Source organism: Oreochromis aureus, linkage group 11, assembly GCF_013358895.1.
Source record: "Oreochromis aureus strain Israel breed Guangdong linkage group 11, ZZ_aureus, whole genome shotgun sequence".
Lineage (NCBI taxonomy): Eukaryota > Metazoa > Chordata > Actinopteri > Cichliformes > Cichlidae > Oreochromis > Oreochromis aureus.
This window is the reverse complement of record NC_052952.1, coordinates 22,716,813-22,738,751: the sequence shown is the minus strand read 5'-3', so window position 1 is coordinate 22,738,751 and position 21,939 is coordinate 22,716,813. Positions and strand designations below refer to the sequence as shown.

Genomic DNA, 21,939 nt, shown 5'->3' with positions numbered 1-21,939 from the left:
ACTGAATGACAATAAATAAATGAAACGACCTTGTGAATTACAAAACATATACAAGAAATTTCTTTATATTTTCTGAAAATGTGAAATAGGTGCAGCAATTTATTGGAACACATGTAAACATCAGTGGTGATGATTTGGATTTGTAAGTCTACAAGACCCGTTTCCACTGATTTTCACTCCAGTTCTTGTCTAACCTGCCATACCTCAATTTTTTCCCCATTTTCATTCTTTAGACAACAGAACGGTGACTGTCAAGAACTGCTGAGATTTCTGATGACCCTTCAAGAAACATTAGATGAATTCAGAAGGACCTCTCAGGTCCTGTGTCAAGTCTTTGCTGGATTTGTTAGTTCTTTAAGAAAATTACTTTTAAACACTGTTCATCTGCTGTAGATTGTTTTTTTATACCCACCACTCCTCCATTTCTCCAATTTCCTCAAATTCTTTTTAAGGACACACTGCACATTGCGCTGAAATAAACAAGTTTTCAGCTAAAAGCTCTTTGGGAATAATTTGACATGTTTGGACACAACACTGGTTCATCCTTTGAGTTGCGTGCCTTTTTTGTGTGTGAATGATTCATAGGTCAGTAGTAAGTGTTCTTAAAAGATTTATTTCTCACAGAATTATGGAAAGCATTGAATCTGTATACAGAAATAAAAAAGAAAGCTCCAGCTTTAGTAGGAGCATTGTTTGTGAGTCCAATCATCAGCAGGCAGCCATGTTACAATCACGTTTGACACAAACTGGCTGCACAAACAGAACAGCTTCATCAGACAGAGGTGGATCCACGTGTGTAACAAAGCTTTAAAAAAATCCAAACATGCATTTAACACACTGTCACTCTGCGTTTTGTTTTTGCAACATGTGCTTCAACTTGTTGAATTTATTCTTTCCCATTCTGTTCTTGGCCTTCATGGGTGTTATCCTCTTTTTGGCCTGCTTTTTCTCAAACCTGGTTCCTTCCTTTGTGTCAGCTTTTGATGCTTTACCATCATCTGTTGTCTTCTTGGCTTCTGTGCCCTTCACAGTTTCTCCATCCATCTTGGCGACTTTTGCCTTTTTTGGTCCAGTATGCAACTCCTTTTTGCCTTGTGAGTTGATGTTTGCCTTTTTTGTGGCTACAGTTCCATTGGCTTTGTTTTCTTGCTTCAGGCTGCCTGCCTTGTTGAGGACAGTCTTCTTTGTCTTGTCGCTCTTGGACCTTTTCTCTTCAGGAGCTTCTGTGGCCGCTGTCGTCTCAGGAGCCTCTGCCTTCTCATCTTCTACAACAGCAACAGAGACAGATGTTTAGTTAGTGATAAACAGGGAAAATATCATAATCAACGTGGGCATGAAGCTATGACAAAAGCTCTTACCATTCCCTGGTGGTGCAGTTGGAATTATGTTGGAGAACTTCTTCAGCTTGGCCACAAAGAATCCGTCCATGTTGTGGGAGTGAGGGTAAAATCGTCGCGTGAGTCGCAGAGTCGGATGAAATCTGAACTTTTTGAAACTAAAAGAAGGAAAATATTCATGTTTTATTCAGTTTCTTACTTGCTCCTAAAATACTTTCACTGGTTATCCAACTTACTTGGTAAAGCCTTCCTTGCCAAAGTCGAGTCCTGTGGGAACTAATTTGACATTTCTTTTCTTTAAAGCGTAGTCCACCACCCATTCATTCTCTTCCACCTAGTTGAAAATAATACAATCACTTACCAAGCTCGTCTGATATTTACTATGTTTGTACATAAATGTGGTAGAAATTCAGAGTTTCCACATACAGTTATTGAACACGTGCAGTAGACCAGATATCCTCCCGATGGGGAATCCGCATTGACCGAGTCGATGGCAGACAGAATCAATTCTTTCTGCAAGTGAGCACAGCGATTGATATCCACCTCATCCTGTCAGTGAACAGAAGGGCAAAAAGAAACAAGTATTAGCACACTACTTAAAGCAAACAGACATGTGTATAAAGACAGAAAAAGTTTCTTTTTTGGTTTTACCTTGCTTGTCTTCACAGCTGGATCTTTAGCAATGACTCCTGTGCCTGAGCAAGGTGCATCAAGCAGCACCCTATCAAACCCACCCATTACCTTAAAGCAGAATTTCAACAGGTCAGAACATTAAAACTCTAATAAGGCTTAATCCCACAGATATTGCTTATCTACACATTTAGACAGGATACCTTTGGGAACTCTCTGCCGTCGTAGTTGCAGACCACAGTGTTGGTGACCCCCAGACGGTGGATGTTTCCCACCACACTCTTCAGTCTTTCAGCATTGGCATCATTAGCCACTATTACCCCTGTGTTTCTCATCAGCTGAGCTAAGGGTGAGAACAACTGCATAAGGACTCCACTATTTTTAAGGGTGAAATAACAACATAATTTGCAATAAAGCCAACACATCTTACCAATATAGGTAGTCTTTCCTCCTGGAGCTGAGCTCATGTCCAACACCAACTCTCCCTCCTGTGGAGACAGCGCCATGACTGGCAGAAAGCTGGAGGCTCCTTGGAGCATATAATGACCGGCCAGATACTCCGGAGTTGCACCTAGTTAACATGTAAAGAATCGGAGTTAGAGCTGTAGTCATACTCAGATATTCCCCAGTGAGCATCCTTATTTGCTTAAGTTGGTCACTGACATGACTGTATTGAAACCTACCTACAGGTACTGAGGAGTCATAGATAACCAAACCCACTTTAGACCATTTCCCCAGTGGATCAAGGTTCACTCCTCTGTTGATTAAAGCCTAAACAAGGAAAAGCAGAAACCAGTGAATTCAATATGTAAAGACTTGAGTTTCCTCCTGACATGCAAGTAGTTTTTCCTGTTAGCTCCCAGTTATGTGTCTAGAGACCAGTCAGATTGGTTGGCGAGTGGTTGCTGGCAGTTGCTGCGTGAAATCGGCTGCAAAGTTGAATAAGCTGTGGCACCAAAAAAAAAAAATCTTGTGTTTACTTTGCTCACTAGCAGATTGCCCATAATTTGTATGGAACGTGCTGACTTGCCAAGTGCTAGTGAATGTATGAAAAGTGCAACGCAAACCAGGAACAGGGAGCATTTGCCCTCAAAGAGAAAAGCTGCACATTTTAAAATGGGCTAGATGGAGCTGTAAGGCACAGCTTTTAATCTGAGGGTGAATGTCTCCAGTTTGCGTCACACTTTTTCCAAGTTTTATAACCACTTGGCAAGTGTTTGAGAAGTTGGCCCCTCCCACAATAAGGGTGACCACAGCCCTCAATAGGAGGCTTATGGCGCCGCGCCCTCTGTGCAAAAGATTTTAGCAACCAACATCCAGCAAGTATCAGCCAGGCAGGGGATGCACATTTCTCCCTGATCACATTGGCAGATGTGGCAGACTGCTTTTTAGGCTTGTGAGACTTTGCATCTTAACTCCATAATCAACAGTAAATCCATTAATACATATAATATGCATGTAATATTCTATAGATTTTACTTTTATTCCCATCCAAATATACTGCACCTTTCTTCTGAAAATGCTAACCTAAGTACAGAATTCTTCGTCCTGGTTGCCAAGTTTTTGTTCAACAAAAACAATTCTATATCACAACAGATACACTCTTTAAAGCAATAAACTACAAAATAGCTAACAGGCATGACATACATTATGCATTTTAACTTGTTAAAATACTCTAATGCAAATTTAGTCCATGTCTCTTAAGATCAGGCACCTACCTGTGCAAGGTCCCGCCTCCTTGTTTTCAGTGTATTGGTTCGAATAGTGACAGGTCTATGAATTTCATTGGCCTCGAGGAAATCAACCAGCTGTAAGGCAGAATGAAAATATAATGTTTGAAGTCAAAAAGATATTCTCAGCTAGACCTTGCATGTTTAAATCAATGCATCTGTGAATTCTTTTAAATCAAATGACAAAACAAACAAACAAACACACGAAAAAAAAAATGCACGGAAGAAAACACACCTCTGAAAGAGGGAATAGGTCCATAAATTTTTCAATGAGGAACTCGTTGTAGCTGTAATAGGTGCAGAGATCTTTTTTCAGAAGTGAGATGTAGTCTGCTCGGTCTTTCCCCTCTTCTCTTTTTGTTGAGAAATTGCACAGGAGGTCAATGTTGTCCTTTATCCGCTGATAGATTGCCTTCAGATCTAGAGGCAGAAGTCCTAGAAAATGTGGACCAAAAAAATAAGTTTTGATTGTTTGTAGAAAATCAGAGAAATCTTTTTGCATATTTGCTGCTTTAAAAGACAAAAACTTCACAGAAACTCACCCTCTTCTGGTTTAGGAAGCCTGAATTTATCTTCTTCGTCAATGTTTGTTTTTAGTTCATCTTCCTCATCCATGTCAGCATCAGATTTCTGTTCCTCCTCCTCCTCCTCCTCCTCGTCATCCTCTTCATCATCGTCATCTTCATCACTATCAGGAGCTTTGGACTTTTTCTGCTTTTTTTCTTTCTTGGCTGCGCGTTCAATGGGAAGAAGCTGGAGGTAGAACAAAAACCAAAACAGCACTAAGTTAACTAGCCTCTGTTACAATGTTCTCTTAAAAAAACTAACTGTAATAAGGCCTAATGCCACTGAAAGCAGAATACTCTCCCGATTTTGTAGCTCATAAGTGAAAATTTTCTAATAAAATAAGGCTTCAATCTTCACATTTCCAGGCTGGAAGAATATTTCGTTTCAGCTTCTGAATAACACTAAAGAAAAAAAATTTTAAAAGGGTAAAAAAGGTTAGAAAGAGCACATACATCCTCTCCATCACTGTCATCTTCTGCTGCTTCATCGCTGTCATCCTGAACACCATAGTCGTCAACCATGTCATCGTCTTCATCATCATCATCGCCTTCATCATCATCATCATCGTCGCCTTCATCATCATCATCATCATCATCATCATCGCCTTCAACATCATCATCATCATCATCATCGTCGTCGTCATCATCGGCCTCCTCTTTTTTCACTCCTTTTACACCCTTCTTCTGCTGGTCTTTTCCTCCCTTCTTTTCTATTACCTTTTCTTCCTCTTCCTCCTCATCATCATCTTCTTCCCAGTGTTCATCACTGTCATCCTCACTTTCTTGTTCATCAATCTTGCGCTTCCTCTTTGACGGTTTCAACCATTTGCTGTTCTCATCTGTGAACCCTTTAGGGAGAAAGAAAAAAAGAAAAAACAGTAAATATATGTGTATTTATTCATTTGTTTCCTTGACATTTAAGGGTCTTAAATGTCATGAGCTGAAATCATGACACATACAAGATGCATTAATAATCAATATCCATCCCTCCCTCCCTCCATTCCCTTTCAGTTATCCTATTCAGGATTGGGAGTGGACTGACGAGTGGACCAAGCTGTTAGCAAGCCAGCCGAGAGATGCAAGCTCAAAAGCCTGTGGACAGCCCCAGGACCTCTTCCCAGTGGAACGGGCTTGAAACAACTCACTTAGGAGGTGCCAAAGAGTCTTCCTGGTGAGATGCCCTAACCACTTCAACTAGATTTTTTCCATGTGCAGGAATAATGGCTCCACTCAAAGCCACTCCTGAATGCACAACCTCCTCACCCGAACTTTAAGGATGAGTCCAGACAGCCTTCAAAAGGAGTTCATTTCTGCTGGTTATATCAGCAATCTTATTCTTTCAGTCACTACCCAGAGCTCACACCACAGTAAACCAGTACAGCAGCTGCATAACTGCTAACGCACCAATCCTTCTACCCGTCTCCTGCTCCTGTCTCCCCTCACTCATGAACAAAATTCTGAGATACTTAATGAACCAGTTTCAGTAACTGGGGATTAGACCAACAAGGCCACCTCCTGACCTACATAGCACAGAACCACTAGAACCCCTCCTTCAGGTGGTGAGACCCAAGAGGACGAACAGCAGATGCTGCCAACGAGCCGCAGAAACCCCAATCTGGGTGAAGTAAAATGTTTCAATCCTTGTTTTTCCATAGAAATCTTTTGAATCACATTTAGTCTGGCTGTTCACCATGGATCAATATGCCTTGCCGATATTCCCATAACTGCTCTTGATAATCAATAATAAACAACTGCTTACATAGCTGTAATGATACTGGAGAAGGATGGTCCATCAAAACAACAATCTCATGCTTGCATCTAGGCAAATATTTAAATAATGTGTTGACCAGACTGAGCAAAAGTTAATTGTTTACCTTTCTTAGGCTTTTCCTCAGCAACATCTTTGGGCTTTTTCAAACTCTGGATTCTCTTTGCAGCTCTGAAACATTTTAACATGAATTAGGAGCTTGTAAACACATTTGTTTTATGTCATGTTACATCCTCAGTCCACCTCTTACCTTTTTCTGGCTCTACTTGAGAGACGTTTTGATCCAGTGTCCTCTGCAAAGATTAAAAACAAAAAATAACACAATGTTTACAGAGTGTTTTACTAAACCTCCAAAACAGAAACTTTTGACTTGGAAAGGGATAGTTACCGTCAGTTATAAACTTGGCCAACTCCGTCTCTGCTCCCTGCTGCTTCCGGGCTTTTTTACCCGGACCTTTCTTCAACTTCTTGGAGGGATCCAACTTCCGACCCATGATTTCGTTCTACACAGACAGCCTGAAAAACAAAACACAGCAAGAGTGTTTTAAAACCCTAAGACAAAACTAAAAATACAGTATATGTGAAAGAGAGGAGCGTGGCTGCGGTATTACATATTAACAGTATTATGGGTTTTCTACATACAGTAAACACAATCAATTGGTGTTACCTTATTTGACTCTTATGTTTGAATAAACGATGCCCCAATTACTTCACTTTTCCTTGACTAAAACATCTTTTTTGAGGGGTCCCCAATTATCATTTATGCCTGATAAAATCCTATTTATATAACTTCAATTCAGTTTTAACCACTCAATTTTCCTACAAGCGGAACACAGCACTTAGATCTTATCACTCCTTTCAGTAAAACTCCTAATTACAAACTGAGTTGAGCTGAATACCTAAACTTAAGCCACTCAGCTGCTCTGCTTTTGACAGGAATAAGACATTTCACTGAAGAAAAAAAAGTAAAACTTTTTGGATGGAGATCTGCGGGAAAGAAAACCGCCCAACATCATTACAATAAATTCAGCTCCAACACAACCTATGCTCTTTATAATTATAAGCAGTGTTCAAATTATGTAGTGATACAGAGAGGGTCTCTTTACTGTTGAAACAGTAATAAATATTTGTTTGCTTATAACAAATGATTAATAGTTTATTACTAATTCTCCCAGTTCATCCCCTGGGGATTAAACGGTTTAAATATTAATGTATGATCAGACTGTTACCAAACAGCCTCGTTAAAAACTTGTGACCAGTTTCACAGCCATTACCTGACCGCACAGTTTTAAAAAGTACACCCTTACAACTCAAAGCTTATCGCCACTGAACCGCTCTTTAGCTGCAACGCGAATCGCAGCATCGATTCTTCAAATACTCACCAATAAACTGGATACTTTAAGGTCCGCAGACACTAATTATAATGTGATTGTGGAGCGATGCACGACGAAAATTTCTACACGTGAAATTTCCTTCAACACGTTGTAGCGTGACATCCGGCGCACAATAGTGACGAAAGGGTGGCGCGCGCAGAACGAGGGCGCTGAGGAAACACGTTTTATTTTATTAACATAAAACTGTCTGATTTTACCACATAATTACACATTCAAAATCTAGCTAGCTTCATAAAAAACCCCACAAATGACATTTTTTTTTTATGTGCAATACACTCACTTGTGAACGCGCACCTTTGCAGTGACGTGAACTTCCTGCGACAGTCCAGAGGGAGGCATCATGGCGGCGGCTAGTGGGAAGAAGCGTGGTCTTGAACATTTGGACGAATATGAACCTAAACCAGCCAAACATCTCCGCAGCCTGCACGACCGCATGGCGGAGAGGAGGCTGGTGGTTATTTTGGAGGGTGCGTCGTTAGAGACGGTGAAGGTAAGGCGCTAAGGAGCTGTCTTTGCGCGTTCTTTTGATACAACCCTTACCTGTTTTTAGTGGAAGTGACATCAACGACGATGCTTAATAATAATTTAATTTAAGTCGAGTTAATACATGCTTTTGGCTTGTTTATCATATTCCAGGTCGGGAAAACATTTGAGCTGTTAAATTGCGACCAACACAAAAATATGATCATCAAAAGTGGAAGAGATCCCGGAAAAATAAGACCAGATATCACACATCAGGTAAACACTCATTCCTCAATAATAATGTACAGCCTTATTCTTCACTTGTGTTTGTCAGTCTGTCACAGTTAATCAGAGTGGAGTTTCATTGCATTTAAGTTAATTATATTATTGATTTTATGATTAGAAGTCCATTTCAGGTGTCAGGAGAATCAACTCACAATTCAGAAATATCACAATAGGTTGCTGGGATTAACAAAAGTATCATGATACTGATAATAAAGAAGATGCAAGGAATAGAGGGAGTGAAGGTGGATGAGTTGAAAAACCTTGGGTCAACCAAAGCAATAGGCAGCAGCACACCACAGAGGTGAGGAAGAGTGTGCAGACACAGTGGGGTGGGTGGAGATGAGCGTGATGGGTTATTTGTGACAGAAGGATAGCAATGAGAATAAAAGGGAAGGTTTACAAATTTGTACCGGAAAACAGATAGTGGATACATTAGACAAAGGATGTTGAATATGTGATGCAGAGAGTTTCATTAGCTGACTTTTGACACCACCGCATCAGTAATATTTTACTAATCTGAATATTGCACATATATAACAGTATAATATGAATAAAAAGTACTAAGTAGTGTAAGAATAATATTAAGTAGTGTAAGAAGTACTTTAGGAACAAAACAACCAAAATGTGTGTAATTACAAAACTAACAAAAATAAAAGTAGGACAACAGACATGAGCGGCTTTTGTACGCATTTTATTGAGACCGGGATATGTACATAATTGTGAGTCAGTTGCCTTTTGTTTGTATTGTAATACCTACTCTGAACTTCTTATATCTTGGCCTGACAAACACTTCATAAGGAAACTGAAAAATGAAACAAAATACTTTGCAGGCAATCTGAAACTAAATTGTAAAATTAAATTGAAATAAAAATGAATGAATTATTTATCCTTTATGTCTGTGTTTATTTATATAAAGCTCTTTGTGGTATGTTTGTGATGAAGGGCTGTATAAATGGTTTTAACTTTTAACTGTGTATTTACAGTGTTTGCTCATGCTGATGGACAGTCCATTGAACAGGGCGGGGCTGTTGCAGGTTTACATCCACACAGAGAAAAACGCTTTAATCGAGATCAACCCGCAGACTCGCATCCCAAGAACATTCACACGCTTCTGTGGCCTTATGGGTAAACTATAACTGTTATTTTTTTCTGCATGGATAATACACATACTGATCATGCTGTAGGCATTGTACTTAAGAGTCTTATTCCCATGTGTTCTGGCTTTAAGTGAGCCTTCACTCCATTGCTGTTCTCCTAATTCTTCTTTCTTCTCTTTACTTTCTTAGTTCAGCTGCTGCACAAACTGAGTGTCAGGGCTGCTGATGGTCCTCAGAAGCTCCTGAGGATGATTAAAAATCCAGTGTCTGATCACCTACCTCCTGGCTGCCCTCGTATCAGCACCTCCTTCTCTTCGGGAGAGGCCGTGTGCCCACGGACTTTGGTACCAGAGGGACCAGCCGCAGTGGTGATTGGAGCATTCGCACATGGAGCGGTGAGAAATATATTGAGGCATTCTCTTTTACAGACTCTTTTAGTCTGTTACAGTTATGACAAATAGTTCTTGTGTGTTACTGATGTCTCTGTCCTTATTAGGTTAACGTGGACTACACAGAGAAGACAGTGTCCATCAGTAACTACCCCCTATCTGCAGCACTGACCTGTGCCAAGATATCCTCTGCCTTTGAGGAGGTGTGGGGCGTTCTGTGATGGATAAAGTGCTGATGCTGACTGGAAAGAGACAGTTGACTACATGGACCTTATTTCAGTGGACTAGAAACACTGGACTGAATGTCCAATGATGCCCAATGTTCAATCCTGTTATACGTAATCGATGGCATGATGTGTGGAAGATACATTGTTTCCTTTTCCATGCAGAAGCATGGCAGTTATTTTTATACCGGTATCAATTGCACAGTTTTGATTATGGATTGTTGTAGTTACATTAAAATGTGTGACTAAATAATGAGTGCTCTTGATTTGTACAAAGTTGAAGAGTTCACACATAGACAACCATAAACTAAAAGATGGACATCGCTACTGTGATGTCATCCACTCATAAAGTCCTGCTTTGAAGCACCAAGATGATGTAATGAGAGAGAGAGGGACAGAATTGACTGTGAAACCATGATACCAGAAAAATACTCCCTTCTGAAATGATCACAGTTTGACAAACGGACATAACATTTTATTCAACATGACCCAAGTCTCATGACTCAGCCCATAAACTCATCAAGATAGTATTCAGAGGTCAAGTCCAAGAGTCTAGTGAGGTTTTTCAAGTGACATCATGTGCTCAATCCTTTGAGAGTCCATATTGGGTGTCATATAATCACTTGGTTGCTAGGGAAATGTGTATTCTCCAACTGGCTGACAGTGGTTTCTGGAGGTTGCTGGCTCTCCCAGGATAAAATCAGTTGCAAAGAAGGTGCTGCACTAAAAGCACTTTGGTTTGGTTACTAGCAGATTGCCACGGTTGCCTGCAGTTTTTGTTTATCTGCCAGCACTTGTCAACTACTAGTCTAGCGGTAGTAAAACTTGAAAAAATGCAACACGAAATGGCGAATGTTTGCCTTCAAAATAAAGTGCAGCCTCAGTGCAAGTTTTACTTTGAAGTTAATAAGTTCATCACTTCCATTCAAACTGGGAGGCTTATGCTGGAAATATACCTTTTTCCCTAACAACAGGTGATTGCCAGGGAGATCACTGACAGCCTTTAGGCTTGTGTGTCTGGGACTTCAGTAATCAATTCCCCAGAGACTGCCCATCAACCTCCAACAACCAATCATACTAGGTTAGGGAATACTCATTTTTCCCTCACAACTGGTGGTTGCCAGGTAGATACAGGCTGTCTCTAGGCTTGTGTGACTGAAGCCTTATTCACTTGATCCTACATTATCACCCATTTAAAATGGCAATCACATGGTTAATGATCACATGTCTGTCTGACCTCAATACACAATCTTTTTGCAACCACAGGTATCGCCCCCCAAGGAGCATTTAAAAGAAAGGCAAGTTTCCACTGAAGCTTCAGTTTTCAGAACTAGTGTCTAAAAAACTGTGTCGATCTTTTATGCGATCTATGGTCTGTACAGTGAAGTGAAGAAAAAATGATATAGGAACACAAAGACAACATAGAACTAAGTGTATTTCAGGATGCTAAAGAAGGGTTCTGTTTATTACTGTTTACCATGAAGACTCAGCCTAGTGGTAGTAGTAAGTGCTTTTCCTCGATCTCAACTTTGATTTTGGAAGCCTCCGTCTTGCTTGCTTTTTATGCCGATTTTGGACTCGGTTTGGTCGGCGTCTCCGAGTCTTTTGAGCCTTCCTCGGTGCCTTTCGAACTCGTGCGCCCCTATTTGTCGCAGGTCTGCGTTTCTTGCCAGCAGGTTTTGGTGATTTTCTTCCTTTGGTTGTCTTCCTTCTTTGTTTGTGTGATTTGGCTGCTGCTTTGCGAGTTTTGCGTGCTAGTTTGTGCGATGTGACCGCCATTCTGCGCTTGCATTTTCGATTGGGTGATCTAACTTTTCGAGGTGTTGCCCTTGTTTGGTGTGATTTGCTCTTTGGTTTGGTTTGGTTTGGCTTTAACACTCGTCTCTTTTGGTTCTCTGCTCCTTTGGGGGATTTGCTTGTTGCTGTTTTCGGAGTCAGCTTCAGCTCTGTTTTTGGTTTTGGAGTCTTCACTGGGATCGTCCTCACTTGAATTGTGTCTGTCAGCTTCTATTTTTGGGGGGGGTAAAAGTTAAAAGTTAATGTGACAAGAAATTTTTTTGAGAATCTCACTGTAATACTGCAACATACAGTTAAGAAAATCCCTGTTTAGCCACAATGCCAATAAGCTACATGCATAACTTACACACAGCAGTGCTACATTTAGTTGAACTAATACCAGTTACCAAAGATTAAAGGTGTGTTACCTTATGGTTGAGTCTGAATGATGCATTTCTTGTAGTTCGTACAAGTGTCTCGTTGTTAACCAGCCTCTTGGTCTCTATGTTCACTCGCCTGTTGTTCTTGGCTACATCATAGCCTCCAGCTGCCAGCATCTGTTTAAGTTCTGCCATGGAGATGCCGCCTCTGTGTTTGCACTGGGAAACCACACTGAGGATGAGCTGGGAGATGTGAGGCGAGGTTGGCTTTGCGGAATTTGTCTTGGGTGCATTTCCAGCCTCTGTTTGAATCTGATGCTTGAAAAGCCGAACGGGAGTCTCTGAAAAATCAATGAAGAAAAGAACATTCAAATCACAGATCAGTGTAAACTAGTTATAGTATAGTACAAATGTCTCCATCCATTCTCACTGTTGTATTTTGTTATGAACCAGCTCCATATTCAGCATCCTTTGTCCAATATATCCACTATCCTTCCTCTGCACATGTCCAGACCTTCTCAGCCTTGCCTCTATAACTTTGTCTCCAAACTGAGCTGACCCCTTTCTTAACATCTTCACCAACAGTTCCATCTCCAGCCAGCTTACTGTCTTTGTGTTATGCTAAGATGCATAGCCCCCCACCCACCAACCCACCCATTTTGAACCAGGATAGACCCTGTAAATAAATTCTGTGTCATAGTATTATTTTGTTATTTTTTTAATCTAAAACAGATTTTAAAAATAATTAAAATCAAAGACACATACACTCTTAAAGTCTTAATTTGGATTAATTTAGCTAGCTAAAGCAGTTAGACAAAGTTGTCTGATTAGCTTAGCTTTAGCTGAACCGTCGGGGACTCACTGGGAAGAGAAGCGTTCGCCTTTCCTGTCGCCTCATCCTGGTTAGGGATAGCTCGTTTCAGTAGTTGGCCCAAACGTTTGGCTCCTGCTTTTCCGAGGCCTTTCCCAGCTGGAGTTTTAGGTCTTTCTATCTGTTTTATCACCTTCAAATGTGTTTTTTCTCCCGATTTCTCGCTCGCACTATTTCCCAGTGCACTCAGCTGCGTGGGGTTTGTAGCAGTGGCTTTCCTCCGCATTTTTTGTGGTTTACACACTATTTCATATTTAAGGAAGAAATCTGAATGGAAACTCCTCTACTGAGTTTCACTGACACGTATTGGTCAGATTTTAAAATGAGAATGCTGATTTTGTGACATTTTGAAAACTAACAGTTCTTCAGTTGCCTTAGCTGAGTCAGGAAGTTTTTCAAAATAATTGATGGGTCCACTCAAGTGTCAAGAAGGAGAATATGACTGTTTTTTGACTACTTTATTTTGAGTGCATGCATTTGATGAAAATAGACATTACATGACATTTACCTATAGGCGATAAAGACAAATAAATGACAGCAACAGAAATATTGGTGCCTCAGCTTCCTCCCACAGTGCAAAGACATCCCTGTCAGTTTAACTAGTCATTCTAAATTGAGTGTAAATATATTAGCCCCATGATGGACTGGAAGCCTGTGAAGGGTATATGCTGCCTCTCATCTCATAAGAGTTGGGTTTGCCTCCAGCACCCCCACCATCCTAACGATCCTTGGATAAGCAGTTGGATGGAAAAGTACAATAAACACAAACACTGATTATCAGCAACATTGTTACTATGTTACTTTGAACCAGGTATTTTTAGTCACTGCATTTCAGGACTCAAAAACACGTGTTTGCTCACCTAAAAACTGAAGCCAAATGAATTTTAAACCCACTTCCAAGTGTAACATTCTGAAGCCAAAGTCTAACTTTTGTTCAACATATTTGTGTGTGTGTGTGTGTGTGTGTGTGTGTGAGCAACTTTGAGCATCAACATCATGGGATAAATCATAGTTTCAAAAGTGAAATTGCACTACTTTAATGTCTGTGATGTAGAGCAGGGATGTCAAATGCTTTTATATAAGAAAAAGAAAAAGAAGTGAAATTTCAAAAGCACAGCTCACTTTTTCCACATAATAAAGAAATGCTGCTGTAGTAAAAGGATGTCTGTGAAGGTTCTCAGTCATCCAGGTCATCGTTAGTAGAATTAGTGGGGAGTCCCACCAATTGACCCTTAGAACTGAAGAAGCTTCTCGGATGAGAGGTGTAACGTCTTCAAGCAACTCAAAGAAGTCCAGACGCTTTTCTTTCCAAGCTCCTTAGAGTAGTAAAAGGATGATTCTTTGGGCTTAAATGGTAAGAAATAAAGGTGTAAAATACATGAATCTATAACTTAATCACTTTGGTGTAGTATGCATTGCCATGAGAGAGGAAAAGCTCTAAAATACAGTTAAAAATCCCAAATTTTCCAAAGCCATTGAATGGGCTGGATTAGAGTCTTTGTTGGGCTGATTCTGGCCCCCACGCCTTATGTTTGACACCCCTGAAGAGAAACAAGCTTTGCTGTCCTGATGTTTTATGTGTTTTCTGATAATAACTAGAGGAAATGTTGGGTAATCTTTCTCAGGTCATATTACCATGTGGGATAGATGGGTGCAGATGGCATATGAAGGGCTTCTACTAACTAAATTTTGATAGGTTCATCTTCTATCTTTGATTCCTTATGTATACAATTATGTACTTCAATTTGAAGAACTGTTTTATATTTTAAAGTCAGTGTACAGAAATCAGAAGATATTCAAGGGGTCAGGTGGGGATATTTTTCAGAATTCATTGATTTTTTATATGTTTATGTTATTTATATGAAGTTTGAGCAAAGATACATTTCCCCACTCATCACGGATGATTTCATTTTAAAATAAGAGGCCCAAATTGACTTTAACTTTTACTTTTTCACTTAAGATGGTTAAAGTTAAATGAACAAAATCATCTTTAAGTAGGAGAACTTTGTTGTTCGATCCAACGTCCCTTTTCTGGCAACTTTCATCACTGAAAGCAAAGCTGGAAACAAGGTTTCAACAGTTTTTTAAAAATGAAAACAAACAAAACTAAACCGCTCACGCAATTATACAACATGCAGACACAACCTAACAATTACAACAAAAGCAAATACATAAGTGTGCTTTGGTTTGTAGCCTACTTATTGTAGGTACACCTTTTATGTCAAATTAGAGAAGACTGGTCAGCATGCTTGTAATGAATTCTGCTTGGTTTGAATGGAGCACTGCGGGCTTGTAGGACACAGGTTATATTTGGCACAAATGACTGTGATCAAGAAGGCGGGTTCAAAAGGCATGGAGTCATGGTATGGATCAGCTTCACAGTTAACCTGCAAATAAATCACATTACAGGGAATTACACTCGAGTGTAGCTGGGAGGAAAGCAGAAAAAGAAAAGACAGTAATGAAAGTACATCACCTGAGAAAAGGATCTAAAGAACAAGCGAGTATATGAGATTCCTGAGAGAGACGTGTCATTAGGCTGTTGCATTAGATTCTGATGATAAGCCTAAGAAAAAAAGGCAGATAACACAAAGACATGTAAACTTGATCTCATCCTTAAAAACAGACACTAAAGCCTGAAGATGGATCCTCACCTGCAGCGCTACCTGCAGTGCAGTATACTGCACCCACACCTCCTGTTGCTGTGCTGCTGACAGCGGAAACTCTCCACCTCTGCCTGCCTTTTCTGACACTGTGAGGTAGTGAGTCCACACACACTCACCCACAGCATACACAGTCTTACTTTGAGAGGAAACTGCAGAGATAAATATACATAATATTACTAACAAAAGCAAAATGTATTTTTTGTGTAGTAAATGAAGAAGAGGAAAGTGAATCTCTCTTACTGTCAGGCAGAAGCAGGTGGAGGATATCTTTAGCAACAAGGAAACCAGCTGCACCATAATTCATGGCTCTGTTTACAGAAGAAGTCAGATGCTGGAATTATTTGAAAAATACAATGGAAGGTATTTAATAGTTATTGAGTGAGTGTGTGTGTTACCTAGGATAGGTTGGATGGAAAAGTGGAGGTACAAACATTCCCATGGGAAAGAGGAGACTTTTACCGAAGAGAAATGGTCTGACAGACAGTCTAAAAGAAAAGTGAAAAGATTAATGCACACTCCAGATTATTGGCAGCTATCAGCTTTAAGCTGACACTTACATATCAATATCCTCAGGCTGGGTGATCAGGAGTTCAATGCGTTTCTTCTGCCACAGGGATAGTAGCTGGACATAGTTGGAGAAGAAGTTTTGGTTGCTGACTGTCATCTGGAATTATAGATATTTGAAGGTGAGTTGTTGGGCTTTATTTCTACACTTTTTAATCCTTATTTTCCAAAACCAGTGATGTCAACATAGAATTTAAAAGTTGAGATTCATGGTAAGAGTCTTACCATCAGTTTAAATGTCATTATTGCGGCGTTAACAGATTTTCTATATGATAAATAAACATTCAATTAAATTCAGTTTTATTTATATAGCACCAAACCACAACAACAGTTGCCTCAAGGCGCTTTATATTGTAAGGTAAATACTTTACAATAATACAAAGAAAACAAAGGAAATGCACCTCCACACTGAGGCCTCCACAAGGCTTAACCCCAAATTTAGCATTAAAAAGACTGATCGTTGGAGACTTGGGTTCAGAGAGGAATTCTTGTTCTTGGAGATCTATGTGACGGGGGACACAGTTTCAGCTGCCACAGAGACAGTTTTTGAAATATTTGCAGCTATTCTAAGTCTACATCTACTGCTCCAGATCTTTGGATCTCCCTCCACACCTGCTTTAACTATAGGCTATCTCACCTATATTAGGAAAGTCTTTGGGGGAAATCGTGAGGTCCCTAAATATTATTCAGTGCTTGCAAAACACATGGATACAGGGCTCACCGCCCTACAATGAGCCTGGGAAACTGACCTTAATATAGCGCTTACTGATCAGGAATGGACTATGATTTTACAGAATATTAAAAAGCTGTCCAGGGAACTTAGAACAAGACTAACCCAATTCAAACTACTACACTGAATTTAGTGGTCACAACACAGATTATACAGGGCGAACCTCATACAGACCCCCGAATGCTGGAAATGTCCGATTGGGGTGGGTACATGGACCCACATGATTTGGAGCTGTCCTAAATCACCAAATTTTTGGACAGAGATTCACAAATTTGTTTAATCCCTTTTCGCCAACACTAATAAATCTAGGAAATCCATCACCCTTCAAATATCTTCCACCTAATGTTGCCAAACAAGTGCAGACTGCATTGATCTTGGGGCGTAAGCTCATTATTTTCCAGTGGAGGGCCCCTTCCACACCACCTGTCACTCTGTGGTGTAAAAACTAATAAAACTAGGGAGGCTGGCTCGACTCTCATACAGGCTACTGAATTAAGTGGAGAGTTTTCACCTGAAGTGAGATCCGTACCTTTTCAAAACAAACAGAACAAATTAAAACTTAGATGGACATTGGGATCCTAAAGAGTTCTATCTGACAGCACTGAGTGAGATATAGTTTAAGTCCCACATAGATAAATGCCATCAAGACATTAAACCAAGAAGTTTGTGATGTACCTCTGAAAAAAGCAGGTCAAGCTTGGCTTCACTAGAGGGCTCCTTTGTAGTCCATAGTTTGGGAATTGCAGAATCAACCTGCAGAATCGTTTAACAAATATCAAACTTCATTCGTTTCTGGAGAAATTAAAAAAGACAACAAATTCTTCACTCGTTACCTTTTCCATGACAAGCTGACGAGATGTCTGATCTATCCACTCAAGCTCATGTAGTTTGGACTTGAAGGAGTTAAAAACACTTTGAATAATCTTCTCTGCCTATTGGAGAATTAAATAACAGATTATCAGACAGAACCTATTCTTTCCATTGAATTCATTAGGTCTCAAGATGTCTCCCCACCTCCTTCTGTGCTGTCACTTCACTGAGAAGATGTGTGAGAACTGAGTCAAATCCTCTCTCAGTTTCCAGCACACAGTGTTTCCAGCGAGGAGCCTCCTGGTGGAAAGCCAAAATATAAAGATGTTACACTAACCAATCAATTCACAGGTCCAGTTTTTATTTCCTCTGTAGCATATTCGGCTAACCTCTTCAGTGTTACCCAAAGCCATAGAAAAGTTCTTTGCCGTTTCAAAAAATCTGGAGTCCATGGCAGGCATCAGGGTGTGCAGCAGATTGAGGACCATAAAAGTATGAAGGGGAGCGCTGAGTGGAAACAAATGACCCAGCAACAAAGATAAGCATAAAAAAGAGAAAGGATGTGCTTGTCATTTTTATGTCACTTTACAGTACCTGTTACTCAGTTCGGGCTTGTTCAGCCATTTGATAATGGTGTTGGACATTTGCACGATGTAGGGTAAGTTATGCAGAAGGACATCGTCATCTGCGCTGAGGGGCAGGGGATGGAAAGCAGCCTGGAGGCAGCCCAGCCAATCAATAGCAGGGGCTTGTCTCTGTAGGGACATTTCCATATAAAAAATACTGTTATCACATGTATCCAGACAACAGGTACTCAAAGTGTTGTTTTTTTAAATTTAATTTATTTATCGTTTAATATTAGTTTAAGTGTGAGTGTGAGCATGAATGGTTCTCTAGCTCTATGTGCTCGCTAAGTGATGGACTGGTGACATCTGCAGGGTATTAAGGTATTTAGAACATACAAAAACTTGACTCAAGTTAATTTGGACCAAATCCCACTAAACACATGCACTAGAGCATCCTTACTGTACATTCCTATTTATTTATTTACATTTTTTTTTAAATATAGTTGTCATTGTTATTCTAGTTAATTTGTAGCTATATTTTACTAACTAATAGTACGTACAGCATAATGGTATCGTCTGTCCTTGATTTAGGTAAAACTTCTGTCTCTGCAGTATGCACAGACATTGCTTCTATCAGAATAGCAGCACAGCACAACGAAATATAGATCCTTTACCTGTAGCGCTTTGATGGTCATGCGCTGGTAGAGCTGTCCTTTAGACAGGCGAGACTCCAGGGGTGAAAATGCCACAGCAAGCTGAGAGGACAGAGAGACGAAAGAGCCCACATGGATCAAGCTGCTGCTCTTTGGGGCTCCCAGCAGGTCGAGGTATTTCTGACACGAGGCCAAGAAAGGACGTAGAGTCTAGATAAAAGAGACAGGACAAAAAGAAAGGCCTTAGTTGGATGGATAAATGTTCTTGTATTCATTTAAAGACATTTCCTGAATCAACAAGGATACTCAACCTCAGTTTTAGCTCTAGACTTCTCTGTCTGGCTGTTCCATTCAATCGGGATCAACAAATCAGGTTGATCAATCTGTTGGCAAAGAGGAGACTTGATTTAAAGCAAAAACACAAAGCTTACTTTGCTCTGGCAGCTCTCAGAGCAGCAAAACCTAAATCATCTTAATTCATACTAGCCTGTATGTATCTTTTGTTAATCCCACGTGCTGCTTCATAAGGGTCTTTGCCCACAAAGATGTTGAAGAATGGAAAGGTATTGTAGTCTCTCATTAGCAACCCCAAGGTGGTGTTGAAATCGGTCTGATTCCACTGCCCCGATACTGCCCAGCCTCCCAGCTACGTATGGAGAAGATACAGTGAAAAAGTATTAGTAGATAAAATTGGGGAAAAAATTTAGCCAAACAGTTTGCAGTCTCCTGAACCCAAAGGGCATGTCTTTAGACTGATTGATTCTTCTGGGCAGCAGATATTAAGTGTAAAACAAGCAATTTCTGTCATTTTAGAAGGTGGACTTTGCAAAATCTGGCAATTTTGGTCAAATTACAAATTGACTAATCATTTTAGATCTTGTAGAACTACAAAGGAGACAATTCGGCTAAACTGTTTGTTTTTCTTTTTGACCTCAACTAAGTTTATGACAGTTATTCATGTAGTTACAGCACCTCCTGTAGGCCAACAGGCATCATTTAAAAAACTGGTGTTGGTTTCTGTTTGTTTCTTAAAATTTAATGTGATACTTTCATAATGGTAATTAAGTTATATGAGCACATATGATAACCGATGTAAGCTTAAGTGTGATTTGAAGAGCTTGCAATGTTTGGAATATGAGTATCATACTTTCTGTATGAGTGTGAGGAAGGGGTCTGCGCCAGCAGTTTCTATAGATTGTGTATCCAAACAGGAATGGTAGAATCCTTTAGTCTTCTGCACTGCTGAACTATTCATCCCGTTGTCTGTTTCTGACGTATAGATCCAGAAAAAAAGAAAACCATTTAGATCATTTGGTAAGGTGGCTGTATGCAGAGTCACACACAAGAGAGGACATTTTTAAAAAATTCCCACTGAATACAGACTCGTACCTAAAATCTTCTTGAGATACTGCAGCAACACAGCTTTTCTGCTCAGTGTTTTATCCTCTGTTAGTCCTCCATCTTCCTGCTTTGACTGCACAGACTTTCTTTGGTTTTCTGTATGTAAAGTAAAACCATGACTTCTTTGTCCCCTTTCACTGTCCAGTAAAAGTCTGTCTGATCCACATGTGTACAGAAAGTAATCACAGGGCTGCGTGAAGGGATCAGCAGATGTGGAGAGATGGGCTGAAGCCCACTGACAGGCAGGAGAGAGACACGGAGTAACTGCAGGAAAGAGTGAGACAAAAGTCAGACAAAATGGCAGAATTCTGAATTCATTGTCTCGTATTGGTGTGTTTTTCTGAACTCCTACCAGTGTGGAAATGGTGAGACAGATAGTTGATTAGTCCCACCACGACAGCAAGTAAGAAACAGCCCACGAGGAAGAACAGCCGATATTTCATCCACACTGGCTTTACTCGGTGCTCGATGTTAGAGTATGACATATGCAGTCGCTGTCGGTCAGACTCGAGTTGTTGCAGGATCTGGTGGGGATAATGAGTGGGTAGTTGCAGTAGAGGTGAAGGCTGAACTCTCCCAGGTTCTGGATGCAGCTAAATAGACAGATGGATCTCTCAGGTACTGTGTCAGATCTTTACTGCCCCCCCTCTATTTCTTAAAGACAAGACTTTTAGATATCGTTCTTTTGTAATCTGCTTGTCCAGTTTTAGCAAGTCTTTTTAGGATACCCTGGACACCATGCCAAGATATACCAAGTCTTTGCCTAATAGCCCTCTGGCAATCATCTTGTTAATAGAAAAATTACTGATTTATCCCTGTGAATTCGTGTTATCTCTGACATTTGTTGTGGCTTTAACTATAGAAATGGGAACATATTATGTTTTTTTTCGGCAGGCTATTAAGGAAATGGGCTATTTGCTAGGTTGCCTCTTTTATGCTTGAGTGATTTCTCGGCCAATGTTAAGTGACTTAAATAAAAGAAAAAGAAGCATTCCTCTGAAAATGACAGGTACAAGGACTGGAATGAAAATAAGTTAAAAAAAAAAAAAAAAAAAGCAGCCAATGTCCAAAGAAAGACCTTCAGAAAGCCCAGAGAACTATTGCTCAAGACCACTATAAATAATTAAAAGGAAGTCCGTTTCCAAGGACACGGATAAAGCAAGTAAGCAAGTTTTAAAATAACTTTAAAAATACTTGCTTACCCGTAGACACTCAGCAGCACAGGTGAAGTGGTTTTTATATTTCTGCGTTAAAAACTACTTTTAACAGTAACAATGCGTGATCGAGAGCTACACATGACATGAAATTCATTGAAATTGCATGTATATGTCAACTTAATGAGTTTCATGTAATTTTTTTAAGCAAAATCTTTTGCACAGAGCATTTTAAGTCCAATTTGCAAAGACTGCAGACTTCACCCTTTCAAAGTCACATTCTTTAAATATTATATTTCTTAGGCACAGTGACTCGGCCTTGTTTCCAGCAGTTACAACATACACATTAGCCTAAAACAGCTTGGTAACAACATAACCAACTTTGTTATTGAGATCTTACCTCAAGCTCTGTTTCACTCATCCTTGACTTGTGTTTTCCCAGCGTGTTACATCCTCTTTTACATGTCTACCGCCCCGTTCCCCCCG

The 21,939-nt window shown here is 40.0% G+C and overlaps 4 protein-coding genes across 5 annotated transcripts; 1 reads left to right on the top strand and 3 right to left on the bottom strand.

Moving 5' to 3' along the window:
- Positions 1-592: 592 nt before the first annotated feature.
- On the bottom strand, positions 593-7,561 carry nop2 (NOP2 nucleolar protein homolog (yeast)). The gene is made up of 16 exons (XM_031744178.2): positions 7,414-7,561; positions 6,420-6,547; positions 6,282-6,324; positions 6,138-6,202; positions 4,717-5,111; positions 4,240-4,450; positions 3,933-4,132; positions 3,686-3,775; positions 2,651-2,738; positions 2,398-2,538; positions 2,171-2,310; positions 1,989-2,078; positions 1,764-1,886; positions 1,574-1,671; positions 1,359-1,495; positions 593-1,265 (listed from the first exon to the last, which is right to left on the bottom strand). The coding sequence occupies exons 2-16, from the start codon at positions 6,523-6,525 to the stop codon at positions 841-843; spliced, it is 2,352 nt and encodes a 783-aa protein (XP_031600038.2). The 5' UTR covers positions 6,526-6,547; positions 7,414-7,561; the 3' UTR covers positions 593-840.
- Positions 7,562-7,733: 172 nt separating this feature from the next.
- Positions 7,734-10,135, top strand: emg1 (EMG1 N1-specific pseudouridine methyltransferase). The gene is made up of 5 exons (XM_031744269.2): positions 7,734-7,915; positions 8,062-8,163; positions 9,156-9,297; positions 9,459-9,664; positions 9,766-10,135. Exons 1-5 carry the CDS (start codon positions 7,766-7,768, stop codon positions 9,877-9,879), a joined length of 714 nt encoding a protein of 237 aa, XP_031600129.1. The 5' UTR covers positions 7,734-7,765; the 3' UTR covers positions 9,880-10,135.
- A 1,179-nt stretch (positions 10,136-11,314) lies between these two features.
- On the bottom strand, positions 11,315-13,243 carry LOC116323794 (histone H1-like). The gene is made up of 3 exons (XM_031744250.2): positions 12,901-13,243; positions 12,087-12,379; positions 11,315-11,889 (listed from the first exon to the last, which is right to left on the bottom strand). The coding sequence occupies exons 1-3, from the start codon at positions 13,133-13,135 to the stop codon at positions 11,374-11,376; spliced, it is 1,044 nt and encodes a 347-aa protein (XP_031600110.1). The 5' UTR covers positions 13,136-13,243; the 3' UTR covers positions 11,315-11,373.
- Positions 13,244-13,352: 109 nt separating this feature from the next.
- Positions 13,353-21,938, bottom strand: kel (Kell metallo-endopeptidase (Kell blood group)). 2 transcript variants are annotated; one of them, XM_031744179.2, is made up of 18 exons: positions 21,854-21,938; positions 20,652-20,823; positions 20,288-20,563; positions 20,046-20,167; positions 19,386-19,544; positions 19,210-19,281; positions 18,920-19,108; positions 18,274-18,434; positions 18,069-18,186; positions 17,884-17,979; positions 17,703-17,801; positions 17,545-17,622; positions 16,133-16,239; positions 15,971-16,060; positions 15,816-15,883; positions 15,564-15,724; positions 15,386-15,475; positions 13,353-15,296 (listed from the first exon to the last, which is right to left on the bottom strand). In XM_031744179.2, the coding sequence occupies exons 1-18, from the start codon at positions 21,872-21,874 to the stop codon at positions 15,150-15,152; spliced, it is 2,226 nt and encodes a 741-aa protein (XP_031600039.1). In that variant the 5' UTR covers positions 21,875-21,938; the 3' UTR covers positions 13,353-15,149. The 2 variants fall into 2 exon arrangements, with proteins under 2 accessions (XP_031600039.1, XP_039475301.1); XM_039619367.1 differs by having other exon boundaries at positions 20,652-20,892; positions 21,854-21,934.
- Between the last annotated feature and the right edge of the window lies 1 nt (position 21,939).

Coding starts and splice junctions, on each gene's coding strand:
- kel (XM_039619367.1), bottom strand. CDS start 21,874: ATGAGTGAAACAGAGCTTGAG. Junction 17,802..17,883: donor AAGTGACAGCACAGAAGGAG/GTGGGGAGACAT, acceptor ATTCTCCAATAG/GCAGAGAAGATTATTCAAAG. Junction 16,240..17,544: donor TTGACCTGCTTTTTTCAGAG/GTACATCACAAA, acceptor CTATAATTCCAG/ATGACAGTCAGCAACCAAAA.
- LOC116323794 (XM_031744250.2), bottom strand. CDS start 13,135: ATGCGGAGGAAAGCCACTGCTACAAACCCCACGCAGCTGAGTGCACTG. Junction 12,380..12,900: donor GGCGAACGCTTCTCTTCCCA/GTGAGTCCCCGA, acceptor TTGATTTTTCAG/AGACTCCCGTTCGGCTTTTC. Junction 11,890..12,086: donor CATTCAGACTCAACCATAAG/GTAACACACCTT, acceptor CCCCAAAAATAG/AAGCTGACAGACACAATTCA.
- emg1 (XM_031744269.2), top strand. CDS start 7,766: ATGGCGGCGGCTAGTGGGAAGAAGCGTGGTCTTGAACATTTGGACGAA. Junction 7,916..8,061: donor CGTCGTTAGAGACGGTGAAG/GTAAGGCGCTAA, acceptor ATCATATTCCAG/GTCGGGAAAACATTTGAGCT. Junction 9,665..9,765: donor GAGCATTCGCACATGGAGCG/GTGAGAAATATA, acceptor TGTCCTTATTAG/GTTAACGTGGACTACACAGA.
- nop2 (XM_031744178.2), bottom strand. CDS start 6,525: ATGGGTCGGAAGTTGGATCCCTCCAAGAAGTTGAAGAAAGGTCCGGGT. Junction 4,133..4,239: donor GCTTCCTAAACCAGAAGAGG/GTGAGTTTCTGT, acceptor CACATTTTCTAG/GACTTCTGCCTCTAGATCTG. Junction 1,496..1,573: donor GGCAAGGAAGGCTTTACCAA/GTAAGTTGGATA, acceptor TCCTTCTTTTAG/TTTCAAAAAGTTCAGATTTC.